The 22255-nt window shown below is 38.2% G+C and overlaps 1 protein-coding gene across 6 annotated transcripts in view; it reads right to left on the bottom strand.

The window, feature by feature from the left end:
* The window catches only part of TLL1 (tolloid like 1), a 397022-nt gene that overhangs the window by 121538 nt on the left and 253229 nt on the right, over nt 1-22255 (bottom strand). For 2 of the 6 annotated variants that reach the window (XM_075930165.1, XM_075930161.1), the window contains exon 2: nt 1852-2618. The exons of the other annotated variants lie outside the window; for them this stretch is intronic. In XM_075930165.1, coding sequence (XP_075786280.1) covers nt 1852-2080 — 229 coding nt within the window. In that variant the 5' untranslated portion in view covers nt 2081-2618. The remainder of the gene's footprint in view (nt 1-1851; nt 2619-22255) is intronic. 6 annotated transcript variants of the gene reach the window in all.

The raw sequence follows: 22255 nt of genomic DNA, 5'->3' as shown, positions 1-22255 counted from the left end.
TCACAGCTCATGAAAAGATATATACGCAGATTTTATAATATTGACTAGTTCAGAAAATCCTGGAGAACATGCATTTTAATCCATTCTATTTTATCTTTAATATCCCTTCAGATTTTTATTTATTTATTTATTTATTTATTTATTTATTTATTTTATGGACATTTTAATTTTCCTGTTGAATTGAATACGTACAAATCATACAAACATGACAGTAATCTTCAACAAATCTTTCTATTTTTCCTCTGTAAGCACAATTAAGGAAAATAAAACAGTGCATTAAAATTTGGATGTTTTAATATGATATCTGTCAAAACATAATATATCCTGGAAACTTGAAAATAAGAAACATTATTTTGTCGTTAATATGTTTAGTGTATATATAATACAATATACACTAAACATATTAAAGACAAAATAATGTTTCTTATTTTCAAGTTTATATATATATATATGTATATATATATATATATATATATACACACCAATCAGACTTACCTATTTTACAATGGCAAAAAGTTTTCTTTTGCATTATACTTTGCTTGTCCTATACGTTTCCTTTACACTGTTTAATCCTATATTTTGTGTACTCTGACTGCTTTGTTTTTTTACTATATTGTCCCCTGATTTTCTTGATACCTCCTTTAGCTTCTGCATTGGTGGCTCTTCTCTTCTACTTTTTCCTATTCTTAGTATCATTCTCTAATGTTTGTGTTCTTTCACTTCTTCTCTTTTTTCTTTGCACTTATATGAGTTCACATGTCTTAACCTGTCATTCCTTTGCTGATCTGAATCAAAGGGCCAGGAGCTTTGAACAACTACATGTGAGTCAGCTGTATGTGTGGTCATCTGTCTTTAGACCCATCTCTCCTTCTCTACAGTATAAAATATCCACAAAAACAGAGGCAAATCTGAAGTTCAATTTAAGCTTGTGGCAAAAGCTAAACTCAGGAAGGGTCTATGACGTCAAATTTAAACTAGCTGAAGTTATTGTTTATGATCCTTTTCCCAAATTCTTCCTTTTTCCTCAACTTCACCATCTCTGTCAATAACTTCATTATCCACCGTGTAACCTAAATAGTCCATGTTATGTTCAGTTCTTTCCTCTCTTCTTGTCCCTTGTACATGTAACCCCCTTTTTCCTCCTCGGGTTACTCGGGAACAGATCACATTCACAGTTGTGCCTGGGAACCTGATGGTTTTAACATAAAAGGAGATATGAGTACCCCGGTGGAAATGTTGTTTAATTGGGGATTCCCTATCCACCCCCTTGCTCATAAAAAATATACAATGTCAGTGTCTCCACCTGGCTAGCCCCGTACAGACTTAATCGTGTGCCTTAGGAGCCTCCAGGAATAAAATAATTCCAGCAATAATCTGGATCTAACTCCATGAGAACAATTATAAATAATATACATCTAATTGATTATATTAAAATGAATACACCTTTACTTAACAACTTAAAGAAACTGGATTTAACAGATTAACAGTGAATAAAATCAATTAACAAAATACACAGAAGTAATAGGAACTTATCTAGCTGGCATTTGCGCTGCCAGCATTTATTCCACCCCAGAGTGTACACTCCTCTGGACTCAGAGTCCCAGACACTTGCTTGCATGGGCATGTTTGAAGATCTGCAGCAGCAGTGGAGGTTCTCTGTAGGTTGTATATATGTTAGTCCATGCTATGCAGCCAGCTGCAAACTCCCTCTGCCACTGGAGCAGGCTCCATCAAATGCCAGCAGTTCTTGTTCCCTATGCTGGACACTCTGCCTCTCTTTGGACCCAGAGTTAGTCTAAATCTCTGAGGTCTGTCCCAGGCAGCACTTTCCCAAAGAGCTCATTTACTTACAGCCTCCTCCTGTGTGCTGGTTGTTGTGTAGTCCTTCTGAGCCACAGGCACAGCCAGTGTCTCTCCCCTCTAGGGCAATCAGGAGGAGCAGCCTGCTAGATCCAAGTCCCAAAGGCTCTAAGACCCAGGCTGTAGCTGCAACATAACAGCTCCTGGACTGGATAAGGCTCCTCCACAGCAGCTTGGCTCCTCTGTCCCAAAAATGAAGAATCCCAGACTCTGAGACCATCTCGCCACATGCCCGGACAAGCCTTCCCTTCCTGGTTTCCTCAAGGGCTCATGGGAGTTGTAGTCTCTAGGGCTAGGTTGCAGTACACAGAATCCTCCCAGAAAAAGCCAGAGGCACCTTTAGTAAGAGGACTATATACAGGATGTCACCAATTTCAGTTAGTTGTTCCTTTATGGTTTCCACAGTAAATCTTTCCTTCTTTTTCCCTACAACTAAAATTTTTGTCCACACTTCATCTGCAGTGACACTTCAACTCTGGCATCTCTAGACATCCATTCAAATCCATCCAAAATCTTTTTTTGTTACACCTCCTTTTCCTATGACTCTGACCACCCAATTCCCCTAGATGAAACTCTTACTGTCTTTTGCTTGCGGTACAGATTACATTTTCTAAGGTTTACTGATGTTTGTGTTAGCTGTCATTTAATTAAGTTTGTATCATAGAAACCATTATGTCAGAGTATCTTTGCTGAAGAACTCCTGTGCAGTGCATACCCGTCCTCCATACACAGAGCACTCACTCTTGAACCCCAGGTTACTAGGAAAAATAAATCAACATTGAAAATAATATTACACTGTTTAATTGCAAAGGGAACAGCAACATAGCATAACCATCATAAGATGAAGTAATTTACATGCTAGAAAATTTCTAAAAGCAGTAAAAATATAGAAACAGATAATACCAACTAGGAGGTAAAAATAATTCCAAAGCTATAAACCATTTTTATGTATAGTACTTGGTTCAAAATTAGGAGCTGAAGTACAAGCCTCTTCTTGTCAGTTTTGTAAGCATAATAAATTGTTTATTTTATTCTTGAGTGGGGAAATGCCAGACTACCTACACTACAGGTGCAAATGAACTCATCCACTTTAAAGTAAAATGTTTTAGAGCGTGATGAATAATGTATTTTTAAACTTGAAAAGTTTTATTTCTTACACAAAGTAACAGCCTTTTAGAAACTAGAGTGTGTATTTGAAAGTATTCCAAATACCTTTCAACTATTTAATCGCTCTATATATATCCTTAGAACGTCGTTCTCCTAAGAGACACTGATTCAGCAGAAATATTATCTCTTCCTATTGAACTCCTCAGCAATACCTATTACAAACAGCCATCATTTTACCCATGACCTGTTTTCTGTGACTGGGATTCACTATTGCAGTCTCATGATGATTATCAGTAAGTAAAAGTAATGTCAGTTCATTATTTTTCTCAAATTGCTTTCTCTTTCCACCTTCTTTACAACACTTCTCCAACTGATAGTCTATATTCAGAAAAGTAAGAAAGAAAAAGGACTTACTCCTCACTCATCTGACTGCTGAGTTAATTTAATATCATTTTTGTAAGTGGAGTAGCACTTAAAACCCTCAGCTAATGTTGGAGGCTCAAATATTAGCCATTGCACAAGCATGCAATACGATTGTAAACTGAGTGTAGATACTGTCTAATTAGAACAGAAAAAAAAGTCAGAGAAAGTAAATCTCAGTGTTACTGATGGGACACTCAAACCAAAGAGATTACGTGACTCACTCAAGGTTGAGTAGGAGATTTGTGGTAGAGCCAGATCTCGTACATCCTCATGCATACTTTTGCCACTAGACAATCCTTCCATTCTAATAATATGAAGGGTTAATGTTGTGAAGGGGATCTGCATTAACAGAATGAGTTTCAGAAAATAAGTTATAATGACGGATTACCTTTAATGTACAATAGTTACTAGATGAATCTGTATCTAGAAGGTATGGAAAGAAAACCAAAGAAATGGAGCTATGGAAAATATTATGAAGAAAACTATAGGTGAGAAACAGAATATCTTGAGACCCGACTTGCCTGCAGACCCAGGCATCTGGTTTCCTGGGGGACCTCTGATTATTGAAATATACCCTAAATACAGGGGAGATTTTGATCCTATTAGTGCTAACACTAAAAAAGAAGAGAAAAAAATCATTAATTCCCCCTGCTGATACTAATTTTGTCCCAGTTTCCTAAGCTTTCAAAGTTCATATTTAATTTTTTTCAGATGTTAAGTTGCTGGTGATGAGGGTGCTAATTAGCAGCAATAATTGCCACCTGCTGATGACAGCAATGCACAGTACTTGTTTAGTATTCTTCTATGAGATGTCTGGTTGACAATTTCCAAGTACAGCAGCAAAAGGGAACACTGAATTATGAAGAGAAAATTATAAACAAGAGACTCAACTATTTTTCTGGTGGTACTGCTTCAGAATCATCTTCCAAAGATACTGACCAACCCTTTAAAAAAAGAGAACCAAAGTGAAGATATGGATATGAATTTGTTTCCTTCAAAGAAGGCAAAAGAAAAGGCATTTGTTCCTGAGTTGCAGGACAAAAATGATGATTAAAGAGATGAACCACTTTTCTTATCACCTCTCTGTATAGAAGACAGAGAAATTAGTAGTGGCAAAGAGGATATTTTTGTTATTAGCATAGTATAATATACAGCCTTCTTCAATAATAGACGAGGTGGTTTTTTTTAATCCTGTGTATTAACCAAGGTCTGTTCAATTTTCAGATTTGCCATGACAAATTTATAGCTTCCAAGTGAAAGTACAAATATAAAAAAAAAAGTATTCCCCACCTCTTCTTTTTCAATGAAATCTACCAAATATTATTATAAGCATTGGTTGATTATTGTATTCTAAGTCTACAAACGCAGTACTGTTTTGCCCGCAAAGGCTTTTAAAACCACCTAACAGCCTTAGCACATTCATGTTGCCGGACATTTTGGATTAAAAAAAAAAAAGCAGAAGACTTGTTCTCAAGCAAACAGGATGGACCAGTGCAATGCCATGGCTGCATGACTACTACAGTCACAAGGTAACAATACATGGACAGGGAGATGGACATAGCTGCTACTAATGTAAATTGTTTTCTGGAAGGAAGTTTTAAGACACATTGCGACAACTGTTGAGCTTCTCACTAAATACAGGCTAGAATTTAAAGAAAAGGAGGAAGTTATCAGTTGACCTCTGAATGGAAATTATGTAGGTATTCTTGAAGTCTTTGCTGAATTTGACCCATTTCTAAGTGAGCATGTCAAATGCTATGAAAACAAAGGGAAAAGTCACCCATCCTATGTGTTGAAAACCATCATCTGAGATGACTTCACTGAGCTAATTTGATGGATGGCTTTGCAATTCATTGTAAGTTAAGTCAAACAGGCAAAATACCCTTCTTTGATAGTAGATTCAGGTTCTGGTATTGCTCATGCTGATCAGTTACCTGTCATTTTACAGTATTGCTTACATGGTGAGTATTTCTCCACGTTTACACCAACTGAAAACCACACAAGAAAGTCACTTTTCCAGACTGCAAACTTTTTATGGAAACAAACAGCAGTGGTCAGTCATAAAATAATTCTAGTAACATGTCTGCAAACTATGAAGGTCTTCAAGCAGATATCAAACGATTAACCCCACTGGCTGTGCATGTGACATGCACAATTCTTACCATAAATCTTCTTAGATTTCTTCAGAAACTTTTTTTTGGGGGGAGAGGGTGTCATCACGCAGGCAATGGCAGTTTCTGTGTAACAATCTTACCTAGACTGGAAAAGAAATTCTCCCAGTTCTAAAAATCCCTGTCAGACATGAGATGCTGCCATAGGGTGCATCTACGCTGCAGCCATAGTTCAAAATAAGCTACACAATTTGAGCTACGCAAATTGTGTAGCTTATTTTGAATGTATTTTGAAATATTTTATTTAAAATAAACCACTATTCCAAAATGTCCCTTACTCCTCCTGGAATGAGAATTACAGGGATATTGGCATAATGAGTCTGTTATTTCCATAGCTATTTTGAAATAATGAATGTGCTGTCAAGATATGTAATTTGCTACTTCGGGATACCAGAAGTATCCCAAAATAGTGCTTCAGTGTAGCCTTACCCATACTGAACCTTGTAAAACAACTGTAGTGGACTATAAGGGCATTCAATACTGTTGGAAAAATGGAACGGACAATGTCAAGGAAAACCATGAAACTCAAAGTGAAGAACAACTGTTATACAAAAGAACATGCCAACTGGAATTGCATTATAAATATCATGAAGGCTGTGATACTTGAAATATTTGGCAAAACTAGCAGAAAGCTTTAAAAGTCAAGTCTGGGTTGGGTGCAGAGCCAATTTCCTGGAAGAGTTTGCCACAAGCTTACAGTCTCAGTTTGATTACTTTGAGGAGGAACAAAACAAAACAAAACAAAAAAGGGACAGGGGAAGCGAAGTTGATGAGTCCAACCATGAAGAATACAAATTTACTGTAAAGCAAAAATGACACTACACTTTGAGGAAGAAGGAAATTGGAAATTGAATGCTGCACTTTATCCTTGACAAGCTACGTTCCCGTTGTGGATAGTTCCGCACATCTCTTTATTAAAAATAAAGTGAAGAGAAGTTTAAAAAAAGCTCAATCATAGCTCAACACTTAACTACAGGAACTAGAGCCTAATCTTATTGCCAAAGTGTTTCAATTTTCATCACAAATAGCTAGGTGATGTCTTGCTGAATATTTTCATTGCACTGAGATTGTGTATGACTGTAAGCACTTCCAACTTTGAAGCACAGTGATCATTCTTTAAGCTTGCATTAATTAAAAAACTAATAACCTTCTCTTTGATCATTTTGCTTCCAGAAATGAGCAAGAGTATGATGAACAGATCATTTAGCATTTCAAAACAAACACCAAAACAACTGTGGAACAAAGACTTCACAACAAGAAGAAAACTAGAAGACTTGGAGGTACTTGTACAGGGAAGCCATCTCAAATAAATCTAATTTCTTATCTTGTGTGCCATTCTGTTATTAAAAAAATCCTCTTAAATTTGCTGTTTACAGCTATTTTATTATCCTTGTTTGAAAATATAACAATAAAATGAGTTTGGACAAAGAACTGTACATTTTTAGCATCTAAAACAATAGTTCCAATAGAAAAAAGTACTTCAGCTATCACTGTGTAAACAACCTTTTAATGGAATCAGCATCCATGAGTCCATCAAAATTCCTATATTTAGGAAAGAACTATTTGATCTGTTTATATAGAAGTTGACATAGAGCAGATACTGACTAGTTCTGATGTAAAATGGGCTTTAATGCATTTAGTATCATATTTAGGCAGTATTCATATTATAATTGAAAGCTTGTGTACTATGTAAATAAACCTTGTTAGTGGAGACTAGACTCACACAAATTTTGACGGATGATTCATTGACGAGGACAGGCCCACATAAAATCTTCACCAAAAGCTACAATTTTCTGTCATGGTGGAGAAAACATTCATGCACGCTGGGTTCATGCTGCTGCACTTTTGCATTCCTACAAATCTAAACACTTAACCAATCTGTCAAGTATTGCAAAGAACTGTTGTGAAGCAGTTAGCACTGCTACACACACACACACACACACACACCTCTGACTCAAATCCACGAAAGCAAAGGAATGAGTAGTTGTCACCTAACAGCATGTATCCTCTTTTCCTCTATCCATGGGCACACACAGTAATAATACTACACCTACCATTCACCAGAACCTTAACTTTGTTCCCATAGAATGCCATTATCGCCTTTTATTACTGTATTGGCCGGATCTCCTTACCAAATTTCCTTTCTCAACAAGACCAACTCCTACACCAAATATCTATGTTTGGGGCAGTGAGAAGGTGTTATTTAATAAAAGGATGTGTAAAGAAATAAAAAGGGGGAATAGTTAAGACTGGAATATGTGGTAGAAACCACACATGGTTCCCAACAAAATGTTGTGTAGTATACACGCATGCACACACATATATCAATCAATATTTAAATTAAACAAAGTCTAGCTGTCTCTCTAAAAGATATGCTGCAGTTCAATCATATGTTATAGGCTTGGAATAGAAGTCACTTGGTGGAATTCTGTCAGCTATGTTATGTAGTAACAGAAGCTAAATGAACATGACCCTCTAGAATTAAGATCTACGAACTTGTAAACAAACCTATTATTTAATGTAAACTGAATATCAACAATTATCTGATGTGAAACTTTCTGGTGTTCATGCTAATATTTTTGCAATTCATTACCAATTGAATACAAGAAAAATCCATATATTCACTGCCCTTTTGTAAGAAAAAATATGTTATAGGCAGTATTAATATTGACATGAGTAAATGCATTAGATAAGAAAAGGCTGTTGGCATTTGACTCTAAAATACAGCAGTTGTTAACACCAAAAACCAAAGCTAACTAACTATACTGAGTGACACCACAATTGTCTTACTTAGCTACCAAGGACAGCTCTAAGAGGGTTGAGTTTTAGTATTCACTGTAATCAAGAAATATTTTAGTAAAGTATTAGAGGGGTAGCCGTGTTAGTCTGAATCTGCAAAAGCGATGAGGAGTCATGCATGCATCTGACGAAGTGGGTCTTTGCCCACGAAAGCTTATGCTCCTACACTTCAGTTAGTCTATAAGGTGCCACAGGACTCCTCGTCGCTTTTATTTTAGTAAAGGTAGACATCAATTTGATTTCTGTATGTGCTAACCAAATTTTTCATTCAGGTGAAAAAATACTCCTGTTTGGAAAGTTATGCTAATCCCGCTGTGGCTCTGCCTATTAAATGTATTAAGAACCTGTTGGCTCTTAATACATTTAAAAGGCCGATGTGCAGTGGGGGGAACCCGGAATCAGCCTTCCCAGATCGCTTCTGGTCCCCACAGCCAGCAGGCTCTTAATACATTTAAAAAGCAAAGCTACAGCATCTGGTACTGGGCCTGAGCTAGGAATCAGCTGATTTCCAGCTGCACCTAGTCCCCACTACCCCCGGACGCCCCTGCCCCACCATGGAGATGGTGCTGGGGGGTATCGGTTTTTAAGCCTGCTCCTCCCAGCACCGGCTCCTATTCCCTGACTGCTGCTGCTATCTGCTGCTGGTAGAGGCAGTAAGGGGGGAAAGTGATTAGTCGAGGGACTAGTTAACTATCCGATAAGCTTTTACCCCCATCCTGCTTGCATCCTTGGCTTCTTTCATGCTCCATTCTCTCTCCCCCATCATTTCCTTCCAGCCCATCCTCTTCCTTGCAGGATGATTTAGGCAGCCACAGGAGAAGTGTACGAAAAAGTGTCTCTTTGTAGGCATGCATGCATTGTATGTATGTAAGAGACTTTGTGTGAGAAGGTGCATGCATTGCCACTAACATGTACCTCTGTATGAATAAAATTTGCTGCCTAACTCTGATTTTTATTCCTTTTGCTGGCTTGTGCCCCCCAAAAATGGGTGTATTCATTTCAAAGTAATTTTTTAAACTCTAAAAGAAATTATTTATTTCTTAAACAGTGAATGTTGTTGACTAGTAATAGCAGAAGAGCCAATGTATCAGACATTTCTTGCCACCTTTATCTAGCTATGTTAAGGTTTCTTTCTATATGTATATCCAACAAGTACCTAAAATTAAGTGTTAGTACATGCTAGATGTGTACATATGAATACTTGTGTGTACCAGCATGTAGATGTGGGAGCTTTGTACAGATTTAATTAAATAGGGATCTAGACAGGTGCATTTCAGTGATTGTGCTCTATGGATTTGTATTTGGGCTTCCGGATTGGGCCTTTAATGGACCCATTGCCACTGTGATGTGTGGTCCTAATTTCACACATAAAATTACAACAACTTTTAATGTACAAAAAAACACAGAGCTGGTTATAAAAAAAGAGAAAAGGGAAAGTAACTAACCATGAAAACCCGTGTGAAATTTTATTTTCTAAATTACCCTTTTTGAATATTTTGCTGTCATCTCTAGTGTCCTGTAACACATAAAACCTAACTTAATACATCTGCCCAAGCAATAAATATACCTGTTTGGATCTTGCAGTGAAAATGAGCACATGAACAAGGGTGAGGGATAGCAAGTGGCTGAGGGAGGTGGAGTAAATGGGATGAGGATGTAAGGAAGGGGTGAGCAATGGGTGGGACAGTGGGTGGGGCAAGTAAGCTTGGTTTTCTGGAATTAGAAAGCTGACAACCTTATTCGTCCATAAAGCATACAAACACATCAGATGAGAAATCACATTCTGCATCAGTTTCCCAACTGATTCAAGGTGCACCCATGCACTTTAAACCATTCAGGTGCATATAAAAGTATCCATATTAATGAGGGTATAGAGACACAGTTCTAGTGCACTATTTAAATAAAAATGGAGGAACAGCTCAATAAACAGCAATTGCACAATTAAAAAAATATGTTTCTTTTAAATATGTCTACCTATATTATGCATAAAAATATTATGCATACCAGAGTTTTAATCATAGCCTAGTACCCCTAAATGGTTCCATGTACTAAGACATGCTGCAATAACTCTGTTTTATTTACTTTGAAAACAGTGGTTGGGCATGATCCTGCAAACAAAGTTACTCATCTGAGTAAATGTATCTTTGAGTGAAACCTCCACAGAGCAAAGTTGTACCTTTTAAAATGTAATCATTTTAAAAATTACATTTTTGACAATGAAATCCAAAACTAGATACATGTCTTCAAAAGCAAGCTGCAAACAAAAGAATGAACAAAACTCAGAGTAGGAACAAACCTTTGTGTTGTTTTTCATTTGCCACCTACATAAAACAGCTGCTGGAGCTAGAAGACATAGCAGCTGTTGCAAGCTCCACTAAAGAGGTAAGTCACAGATATTCTTGTTTCGTCCAGAAAAAAAACACAGTAATTTCACCAACTCACACTGTCAATGCAACTGCTATTACTCTATGTAAATAGAGGTTAAATAGAAACTTCTCATTTTTGTTAAGAAATGTTTTTTGTTATACCACTATTAATCAGCTATAATACTCAGAGGCTATTTTATAATGTGTAGAATCTGGATAGAGTGAAAACTCAGGCAAACAATTCTTTTTATCCCAAAACAGTTTATTATTTAGCATTTTAAGAAAATATTCTAATTGTACTTATCTCATTAAAAAACAATTAGATCAAAAATCTGAAATGTGGGTGAAACCTGTTCATAATATAGAGTACAAGTATCATGCATTAAAAATGCATTTTATCTTTTTAAAAATTATTACAATTATGAAGATTGTTCCTTCTAACCTATTCATACTTACAACAAACTCTTCTTATGCAGGTTTACATCATCCAGTATAATGTGAGACCTACTAAACCTATTATTTACTGAGATTTATAATACAATTGTGACCACCACATGACTGTAAATTCTGAAATTGCAGCAGAAATATTTTTATATTTTATTTGATGCTTTAACTATCATCAAATGAAATATAGCATTGTTTACTGAATCTGTAAAATCAGCACTATTATCAAAGATGCTCCTTTTTGCTTGGCAACTTTCTAGGTTTATCTTTCTTCAACCTGTGAAGGTTGAGTTGGCCAGTGAGCGCCATCAATCAACGTTAGTGGTGAAACTAAATTAGGGATCAAAGGTCTGTGATGCAGCAAATACTGAAACTGTAATAGGCCAGGTAGCTGAAAAGTGAGGAATTCCAAGAGGAAGACTGTTTTGTGTCTGGACACTGATAGGTCACAAGCGTAGAAGCGCTAATCAAGTAAACGAAACTGTGATATATGGAATGGATACCAAGGGAGTAAAGTGATCTGAAATGGAAATTGGGGAAAAGCTCATTTTTGAACAAAGACCAGCTGAGCAACATTTGTATCAAAAGTACTTGCTCGTACTGTGATATGTTCTTCAATCTCTAGGAAAAGACACAGAAGTGCAAAGAGCAGCTGAAAGAACTAGAAAGAAGCAAGGAAATCAAATTAGATGAAACACAAAGAAAGGAACTCTGAAGGACATCACAAGCTCAAACAATAGATGAGAGTTAGGAGTAGCAAAGAAGGAGGTGAAAGAATGTTACAGCTAAGAAGGGTAGTAACCAAGCAGAATGAAAAACTCTATGTAACATGTCATTCTAATTCTCAACAATGAGCATTCTACTCCAGGAGGAAGAGCAGAAGCAGGCTGAGAATTAACCAAATACATGCCAGCTCGTTAGCAAGATGACAGATAGCAAATAGGAATGGAAGGGAACAACCCGAAGGGGAAAAAAGGCATGTAATCCCCAATGGGGAAATAATCCATTGGGCTGTGTCTACACTGGCATGAATTTCTGGAACTGCTTAAAACGGAATACTATTCCGTTTTCAGTTTTTCTGGAAAAGGAGCGTCTACATTGGCAGGCTCTTTTTCGGAAAAGCCCTTTTTCCGGAAAAGCATCTGTTGCCAATGTAGACGCGCTTTTCCGGAAAAGAGCCCTGATCGCCATTTTCGCGATCAGGCCTTTTTTCTGGAAAAGACTACTGGGCTGTCTACACTGGCCCTTTCCCGGAACAGTGTTCCGGAATAAGGACTTATGCCTGAGCGGGAGCAGAATAGTTTTTCCGGAATAGCAGCTGATTTTGTACAGTAGAGCATCGTTGCTTTTCCGGAAATTCAAGGGCCAGTGTAGACAGCTCGCAGCTTATTCCGGAAAAGCAGCTGATTTTCCGGAATAAGTGTTCCAGTGTAGACACAGCCTTATTCTGCAGAACCCAGACCAAGAATTCTATGGATCAGATTAACAAAAAGATTATGTAAGCCCTGGGCCAGGATGCAGTACATCATAATAAGGGAGTAAAATATACTGAAAGATCATGGGAAATTCTTACAGATCCCTAATCCACATGGAAACAAAGCACAGTGAAGGAAGATTTGATATACAGTCATCTGAGGGCTCATGCAGTGCACTTCAAGGCTCTACCAGTGTCAGGTGTAACAGAAGAAAAGAAAAGATTAAAAGACCATCTGATAGATGCAGTCATTTTTGAATCACAAAGAAGAAGAATGCCTTTTGTGAAAAAAGACAAGGGTGGCAGTGGCCAGACAATTAAATAAATTACTGCTGTGAGACAGTGCAGCAGAAAAGACCAAGATAATTTTGGTCTCCACAAATGAAACTTTGAATCACAGTGTCAGGAGGTAATGTTTTTATGGCTTTCCTCCTATTTCACCTAATACTGTGATGTGTTTAATTTTAAGCCCCTATTGCCAAAAAGATCTTGACAAATTGGCAGAGGTTCAGCCAATAGAAAAATCCATTTCCCAGGAACACTGGGATTCACTTGAAAGATTCAATGCTATGTTTAGTTTAACAAAGCAGCAACTGAGATGAAAACATAACAGTTTTAGCCACACTAAGGTTTTAGCCTCCCAGGTTTCTGTGATCAAGAGAGGAGTGGAAATTATTAGCCCTAATAATTTGTTGAAGGAAAAAAATTATTAGTTGATTTTAATATATTTTCAAGTAATACCTAGTGTCTGAGAAGCACATTTAAAAACCCCCCAAAAAAGTAAGTATTTGAGGGGTATAAAACAAAGAAGCTATTTAGAGTACAGCAAGGAAGCAAAACTACAGATGGCCATGGGATGAAATTAAGAAAAAAATTGACAGCAAGGTCCTGGGCAGGCTGGCCCAGGTTGCAACTCCCATTACAATAAGGGGAAAAATGAGGCTAAAACTGTAGATCACACTTTAAGAAATGTTTAGGAATTTATTTTCTTGTATTTATTTCCAGATCGTGTGAGATTGGCTGGAGCCAATCAGAAGTATTTCCAGCAGTCTCAAGCAAAATTCTGAACAGTGAGTTGCTGAGCCTTCGGACCCAAACCCGGGCTGTTTTCTATTATAGAATGGCTATTAGCCAGGACTAGCAGGAGTGGTGTCCCTAACCTCTGAGGGTATGTCTACACTACCACCCTAGTTTGAACTAGGGTGGTTAATGTAGGCAACCGAAGTTGCAAATGAAGCCCGGGATTTGAATTTCCCAGGCTTCATTTGCATCTTGCCGGGCGCCGCCATTTTTAAAGCCCCGCTAGTTCGGACTCCGTGCATGTGGTTACACATGGCACGGAGTAGGTAGTTCGGATTAGGCTTCCTATTCCGAACTACCGTTACTCCTCATGGAACGAGGTATATCGGTAGTTCGGAATGGGAAGCCTAATCTGAACTACCTACTCCGTGCCGCGTGTAGCCGCGGGCATGGAGTCCAAACTAGCGGGGATTTAAAAATGGCGGCGCCCGGCAAGATGCAAATGAAGCCCGGGAAATTCAAGTCCCGGGCTTCATTTGCAACTTCGGTTGCCTACATTAACCACCCTAGTTCGAACTAGGGTGGTAGTGTAGACATACTCTGTCAGAGGCTGGGAATGGGTGAAAGAAGGTGGAACACTTGATGATTATTTGTTCTGTTCATTCCTTCTGGGACATCTGGCATTGGCCATGGTCAGACAGGATACTGAGCTAGATAGATCTTTGGTCTGATGCAGCATGGGCATTCTTATGACCTTATCGATGGAAAATAGGGCTGTGATATAATAAAACCTGTCACTAGAACTTAATAATGGACAAAGTTAATACTGTTGGTCATCAGCAACAACCCAGACTGAAGCCTTTTTTTTACCTTTTATATTCACAAAGAAATTATAGATAATGTAGTTAATTTTCTCTGTCAGATATTCCCATCTATATATTTAGCAAATGTCTCCAACCCTGTTTTCTTCTAACTAAGGCATGATTCTCATTCCTGTAGCAAATGGGATGAAGCAAGAAAACTCTACTTTGCATCATCCAGATCACGTCATGATTTAAAATGGCAAGTCTCATGAGTTTACTGATCTATTCCTGATTACTGATGTTTTCAATATTTGCAATTTGAATGTTTTTCATACAGATATCACAAATAAAACAGAAATTGCAAAGAAGTTCAGAATATTAGGACAGATCAAAATAAATGAAGTCTAGAGGGAGATCTGTCGAGAAAGAAAGCCTTTTTCGACAGATCCTGTAAACCTCCTTGCAGGAGGCTTAAAGGATCTGTCAAAAAAAGGGTTTCTTTCTCGACAGATCCCCCTCTAGACTGCTGCTTTTTGCCGACAAAGTGCTGAGTCGGCAAAACGCAGTGACCATTTTTATGCAAATTAGGCACAGGATATTTAAATCCCTGACTCATTTGCAATGTCAACTTGCCTAATCTGCATCCCTCTGCTGACAGAGGGATGTAGTCTAGGCAGACCCTAAGGGTATATCTATACAGCAGTGTTATTCTAAAATAACATAGTCTGCATCTATTTCAACATTTATGTCATAATACCTGCTTGTAGTATAATGTCAAGCTTGAGGACTTCTTACTCCAACTCCTGTAACCCTCATATTATGAGAAAGGGAAGTCAGAGGAAGAGTGCTCTCTCAGACTCCCTGCCGTGTAGACTGTGCCAAAAGCCAAAATAAACTATTTCGACTTCAGCTACACAATTGATGTATTTCAAGTTTCATAGCTTAATTTTACTTCAGCCCTCCTGTGTAGATGTACTCTAACAGAACAATCTTCAGCTCATAGTTTCTTATTTAGGTTGGTTGTTCTATTATTTCCCTGCAAGATGTCATCTGTCTCAGACCCTCAACATACCCAAGCCCTCCTATTGCATAGTGAGGGAGCATCATGAAGCTTCACCTGCTACATGACTCAGAATTAGTTGTGCAATATATTATGTGTATATAAAACTCCTAACTTCAGAGTGACTCAGACAAGCTAAGGCTAGAAAAAAGCATACCATTTGAACAAAGAAAGCAATTAACCAATGAAACAGAGTAACAGGAGTTTTGGTGGATTCTTTGTCCCTGGCAATTTTGATATGAAGATTGCATTTTTTTCTAAAAATAAGTGCTTTAGTTCAGACAAGAATTATTCTGGGAGATTTGTATGATCTGTGTTATACAGGAGGTCAGTCTAGATGACCATAATGGTCCTTTCTGGCCTTAGAAACAATGAATTTATGAACAGAGAAGCCTTAGATTGCTACATAGGGTCTTAAAGTCTGCCACCTCCTTACAGCTGACTGCTAAGATCAGGCTGAATTGAGATGAGGCTGCACTGGAAAACCGTATAACCACCTGAATGTTAATTTTACTTTTACTTCACCTACGTTTATTAAGATACATTTGCTGTGTCTGTGCTTGCTATGTAAAAGTTCAAGAATTCCATAAAACTTATAAAGGCAAATATTTTCCCCACAGCTACAGTTCCGATTCTCAATGTCCAAGTCTTGTGCTGAACCTGCTTTCATAAGGAATTCTTGTTTGTATGCTCTAGAAACTACAGTGGGCCAAAGAAAATATTGGAGTCTGTCTTTTTCACTAATTGTGATATCTTCTTTGTTTGTCTTCATGAGGCCATTATAGTTCTTTTTTAATTATTTACAGCAGGGTTTCTCAAGCTTTTTCTATGTTGGGAGTATATCTTACTATGAACACTGTTGATTGGCCCACTTCCCATTCTACTCATGATCATGCGCACCACTTCTCAAAGTCCATTACACCACACTTACATAGTTGTAACATTTGGGGAAAATAAAAGGTTTCATTCACTGTGCACAGTTCCACTGGGCACGGGGAGATGGAAGGGTTTACCTAGTCAGTGTTATTTAATCAGTATTGGTGATCTCCAGAGGCAGTCCCTCTAGCTCTCTCTGAGTATAAGGATAATGGTTTTGAAGTGGTGTTCTGCTGAGGGGAGAAACAGGTGAAAGGGTGTGATTATAGGATGTCAATGAAATTCTGAGCAGAATGGAGGGCATATTAACTTGTGCTGGATGTGTTATTCACAGTGAACAATATTTTTTCTGACAATAACAAGTTATTCTAGGAATGGTTACATGAACATTTTTAATGTTGCACACCAACTATTCACAGTCACAATTCACTAATTACGCTATGTGACTCAGTCAAAGGTATACTTTCTGCTCCTTGGGTGGATGACTTCCAGAACTACAAAGATGGCTTAGAAGAGAACCATGAAAACATTTATTGTGTGGATACATAAAAATGAGCATTCACAACACTTTCTTTTCACAAATATTCTTCCTAGCAAAAATTAACCTGTGCAAATGTTTGTGGAAAACAAACAAAAATTGTTAATATCATTAAATATATTTACTTTTTGTTTGAATAATTATGGGTGGTTAATTTTTGTAGACCTTCTCCTAAACTTATCCGTCCATCCATCCTGGCAGAGAAACAGAATGTATTTTAAAGAGTTAATTTTATGTATGTTTTCTGTAGAAGGATAAGTATATTATCTAGTTACAATTAGAGATATTCTGTAACAGACTGTTACTCATATCTTCTGAAATCTTTTAAGGTTTATTATTAATTTATTATTATTTGGAACTGACATTTGACCTGTTCAAAACAATTTCTGACAAATTTCAGAAAGGGTGAAGCGTATAGTACTGTCACATCATTCTCAATGGACAAATGTACAGATAAAAATGCAGCATAATGTAGGCATTGTACTAAACATTTAAAAATTATATATAAACATATTGAAAGCAACAAAGCCAGAAATATGCAATCTTTCATCTATTAGCCAGGACTTTAGATGAGAGTTCTCTATTTTTTTTCTTAAAACCTTCTGTTAAATATCTCTGAAAAATACTTAACTACAAATCTTTATTATAAATTAATAAATTTAAATAATAACCCCATGTCTATGAAATAATAACATTTCTTAATGTCAACCTAGTTTTGAAAACCCATTTACAATCTATTTTTCCCTTTATATGCTTACGGTGTATATGATATAGCTATGATGATCAAAAAAACTCAATGTCACTCAGAACCATGGCAAATGTAAAATAATGTAATATCAAAAGCAGCTTCAGTTGTGACACTCCAAGGTATGTTCAACACAAAGCACCAACTTTAAATGATCAAAAATACATGACAGCTAATAAAAAGGAATCAGTTTAAATTACTACACCAATGAGTAGTAATTTGACAGCGAATTATAAACAAAAGAGATAGTATGTTTAGAATGCGTGACAGACACAGTCTTGGTCCCTACTGTGCTAGATGGTGAAAGGAAAACAAAAAAAGAATGAAGAATGGGATAAGATAAGCCATCCTATTAAGAGAGTCAAGCAGTGCCTGAAGAAGCTAGGCCTGCCTGAGCCACCATGACAGAAAGGGCATTAAGGAAGCTAGACGGACATCCATGTAGACTATTTGAATATTCTTTCCTCTGAATACTTTATTTCTATTGTGAAGATTAAATACTTGTGTTCTTAAAAGGCTACCTGGTCAAAGGGAACAACCATAGGCGCTGAACCAAGTCAGATCTACTGAATAAGCATAGTTGATGAACATGGTAGTATAGCCCAGAGCTCAGTCTAAAAATGGAAGAACTGTGGAACTGCTCTCCAGGATAGGTAAAGGCACAAGGCCAGACTCCAAAGCAGCCTGGGGGACATTCAGAGACCAGAGCAGGGACTGGAGTGTAGCAAAATACCATTTAGCAAGATAAAAGTTGTCTAAAATTACAGAGTAGTTTTCCTGAATCATTCAGCTTATCTATGACTAGCCCATTTTGTTCTTTTGGTTTGTTTTTCATTTTTAAAATTTAGTATGTTATTCATGTTATTCAGACCTAAAGAGCTTATCCAAAATATAAATCAGTTGTAAATGGATGCCATTTTTATGCTGTTTCAAAATGTGGACCATAAATTATTTAGAAAATGTTTGTGTGGCAAACAGCTTTTATTCTTAAATGAAAAAGCCAAAAGAAGTTACTACTCAAATTACACACATGCCTTTGCAGACACATGAATCTTTCCTGAAACATTCAACAATAAATCCCAGTATGGCATTCTATATTATATTTAAAAGAGAAAGTATCTTTTGTAGTCAGGATAAGGCCCACCAACGAGGGAAAGTAAAGAAGGCAACTGCCCTGGGACCCAACAATTCAAAAGGGCCTGCAGTTCCCAGCTGCCACTGCTATTGCAAGAAAAGGGGCAGCCAGAGCCCCAGGACTTTTTAATCGCTACCGCAGCGCTGCACGGTGCAGTCCAGGTGGTTCAGGGGGCTGGCTGTCCCCCGCCCTGCCTCTTCTGCCCAAGACTCCTCCCTTTCCATGAGCACAGAACTGCCCCCCAACCCTGCCTTGCCCAGGAGCCTGACAAGTCTGTTGACTCCCCTGGTCAGGGCTGTCTGATTTCCCAGTTCTCCAGCCATAAAGTACCATACAAAGGCCGTGCAAATTCCAAATACCAAATAATATCAAGTAACTCTCATCAGCTTGAAAATGCCTCCAGACTCAGACAGGTCACTTGGAGTGTCCAGAATGAAGTTTTAGAAATTATTCCAGCAGGTATGATCACCAGATGGGTTTCAAAAAAATACCAGACAAACGTGATCTCAGAACGGGATGGGGGGGGGGGGACAGGCGGGAGGGGAGCAAGACTGGCCGGGAGGGAGTCAGGGGGAGCGGGGCTGTCCAGGAGGAGGAGTGGGGGGAGGGGGAGAACCCAGCGTATGCAGATCCTGGGGTGCTGCCTGTCCTATGCATGGGCGAGTCCAGCCTCGGGGATCCTGGCCCGCCCCGCCCCGCTCCTGCCCCCCTCCTCTCTACTGCGCAGCTGCATACTGCCTGGCTGGTAGACACGCTCACACAGTGTGAGTGTGTCTACCAGCCAGGCAGTACGCAGCTACGTACTGATACTCCTGATAATAATAAAACGTACCTAATTAGAAAATACTGGGCATTTATATGTCTGGTATTTTCTCAATTTGTTTCCCAGACAGAAAGCTCAAGTACCGGACTGTCCAGTTCAAAACTGGACACCTGGCAACCCTACCAGCAGTCTTCCCTGTGACTTTTTCTCTTTTTCACACCAATTTACTCAGGAGAGAGGTGAGCAAGTAGAAGGAACCATAGATTTCCTACTAATCCCATAAGAAAAATTTCTGAAAAATAGGAAGGAGAAGCAGAAGAAACTGTGTACTTCTCCCTGTTCCCCAGAACAGAACAAATATGCCGGTAGCAGATAGAGAGAAGCAGATGCTAGTACCGTCTTCAGAAAATGGAACAGCAGAAAGAATAGCTATCATGACTTCTTACATTGGGAGAAAGAAGAGCCATGTAAAAGAAAATCCCTGAAGGGTCACTTCTCTATCCCAATTAATAATCACATTCTACTCATGTAATAAGCACCTGACTGCATCAGTCTGGCCTCTTGTTCCTCTTAGGGTCAGTTTAGATGAGAACAAAGAGTGTTTTTAAAAACCTCCTTAGCTTACACATTTTAGCTAACAAAGTTGTATGTTAATAAGTGATAGCTGATAAAGAAGAAATCTAGCTTATAAAAAAGTTTACCCTAAGACAAACAGACCCATAGCCACCAATTGTCAATAGACATAGCTCTCACCCCACTTACCATAACAACTCCCTTCTATGTACTTTGTATGCATTAGGTTAAGCTTTTACCTCCTGAGAGTAAAGCTTAATTCTTTTCTCACAATTTCACATTACGTTTTCAGTCTCTCAATGAATAATATAAAGAAAAACATTTAAGAACAAAATGGAAACAGAATACCCTCTTCTGATCTCAGTCATATCCAGGGCCATCCTTAGGATTTATGGGGCCCTATGCAGCATTATTAAGCTGGTGCTCCTATACTTGATAGCAGCAGAGGTGAGGGGAATGATTTTTTAGAGCTGAAATTTTAAAGTCTTCACTAACACACTAATAAAATATTTTTTCAACAAATTTTAAGTGAGAATCCAGTGTAGACTAATACAGTAACTTCAGAAATTGACAGGGGTTGGCAAATGCCTCTTAAGTAGCTTCATTACCACTTGAATGGCTCTTTCACAGGTTCTGCTAATAAGGTTTACAGGCTTTTTCCCTTTTAAGTTAACTAGATCCTCCCCAGAGGAAGCAGTACTACAGAACAGGGATATGGAGAGGCAGATGGATGGACATTAATACCCAGTGGTGCTGCAAATTTCTGGGTGTCCTACAAAACTGTGTATTTTGCCTATAGGTAAGGATGACCATGGTCACATATATCTTCAAATACCCTCGATCTCGCAACTAGTGCACTCTCTCAAACATGCCTTTAAAAATCAGGATTTTGAAGAAATGATCAGGTCACCTTTGTGACCATCTGCTCCTTTACAGCCACCTTGATCATCTTTTGCCTAGTTTTTGACCCATTTACAGAACTCGGATGCCTCTTTTCCAGGTGGCTAATGACCTATTTCTTTCCTCTAATCACAATACATCTCTTAGCTCATCCCCTTGAGCTCAATGTGGCTTTTGTTGATTGCCTTATCCTCCTTGAGTGATGGGCACAAGAATCTGGAGTCTCTAACATATTTCTTTCAAAGTTTAACCTTATTTTTCTAATCACTTCTTTTCAATTGTTGGTTGAGCCCTTACATTTTCTTTTCATCCTCCCTGCTATGGAGTTGTCTGAGGTCTTTGTTCCCTTGTCCATCTCTCTTTCTCCCAGAGATGCCTCACTGTTAACATCAGCTTTTTATGAATTTTGTATAGATGGCACCAACTCAGCCTCTTTGGCATTCAGCTTGACCACTATCTCCCCTTTAGACGCCTATCTAGACAGTTTCCGCTTCTATCTATACTGCAACTCACTGTCACTAAATGCTTCAATCACTGAAATCTGCCTTGTTCTATTGTTCTGACTTCACTTATCTTACACCTGATTATTATTACTTTGTATTCAGATTTTTATAGGGAGAAAAGCTTCTAAAATGTAACCCCTTTTCAAAGATTGTCAGTCAGAAATATGGATGCAATGTAAAGCCACAACATCATCCAGAGAGCTTGGGTGCTCAAGGCAGCTGCTTGGTTCACACTGCAGACTGCTCTTGCTAGCATAACTTGCAGGTTCTTTGGGCTGGAAGAGGACACAGTGACCCTAAATCCTCTTCACCCCTTTTGGTGATGTGATGTACAGTCCCAGGGTACACAGAGAGAATAGTCCCTGCACTTCTGAGTATGAGGATTACAACTGACCTAGGCTTCTGCATAGGGTGTGGAAGCAGGAAAAGAGGGGGCAAGGCTCCTTTAGCCCCATACCTTTACACATCCTCACAAGGGTAATTTAGCTGATGGTCTAAAAGCCTTCCCCTCTGGTTTATATTGGACTTGGTCTCGAAAGCCTTCTGTATGAAGTGTAGACCTCACAAAAATTGTATCATATTGTCCACAGAAACATATGTACATGTCACTAGCAGGATGGAGCAAAATACCTTTAGAGGAAGAGTGGCCCACCTTGTAACTTTTAGCTCAGTAGTTAAGACACTCATCTGGGATA

Source organism: Pelodiscus sinensis, chromosome 5 (assembly GCF_049634645.1).
Source record: "Pelodiscus sinensis isolate JC-2024 chromosome 5, ASM4963464v1, whole genome shotgun sequence".
Lineage (NCBI taxonomy): Eukaryota > Metazoa > Chordata > Testudines > Trionychidae > Pelodiscus > Pelodiscus sinensis.
The sequence above is the reverse complement of the archived record's forward strand: the minus strand, read 5'-3'. Positions and strand labels throughout refer to the sequence as shown.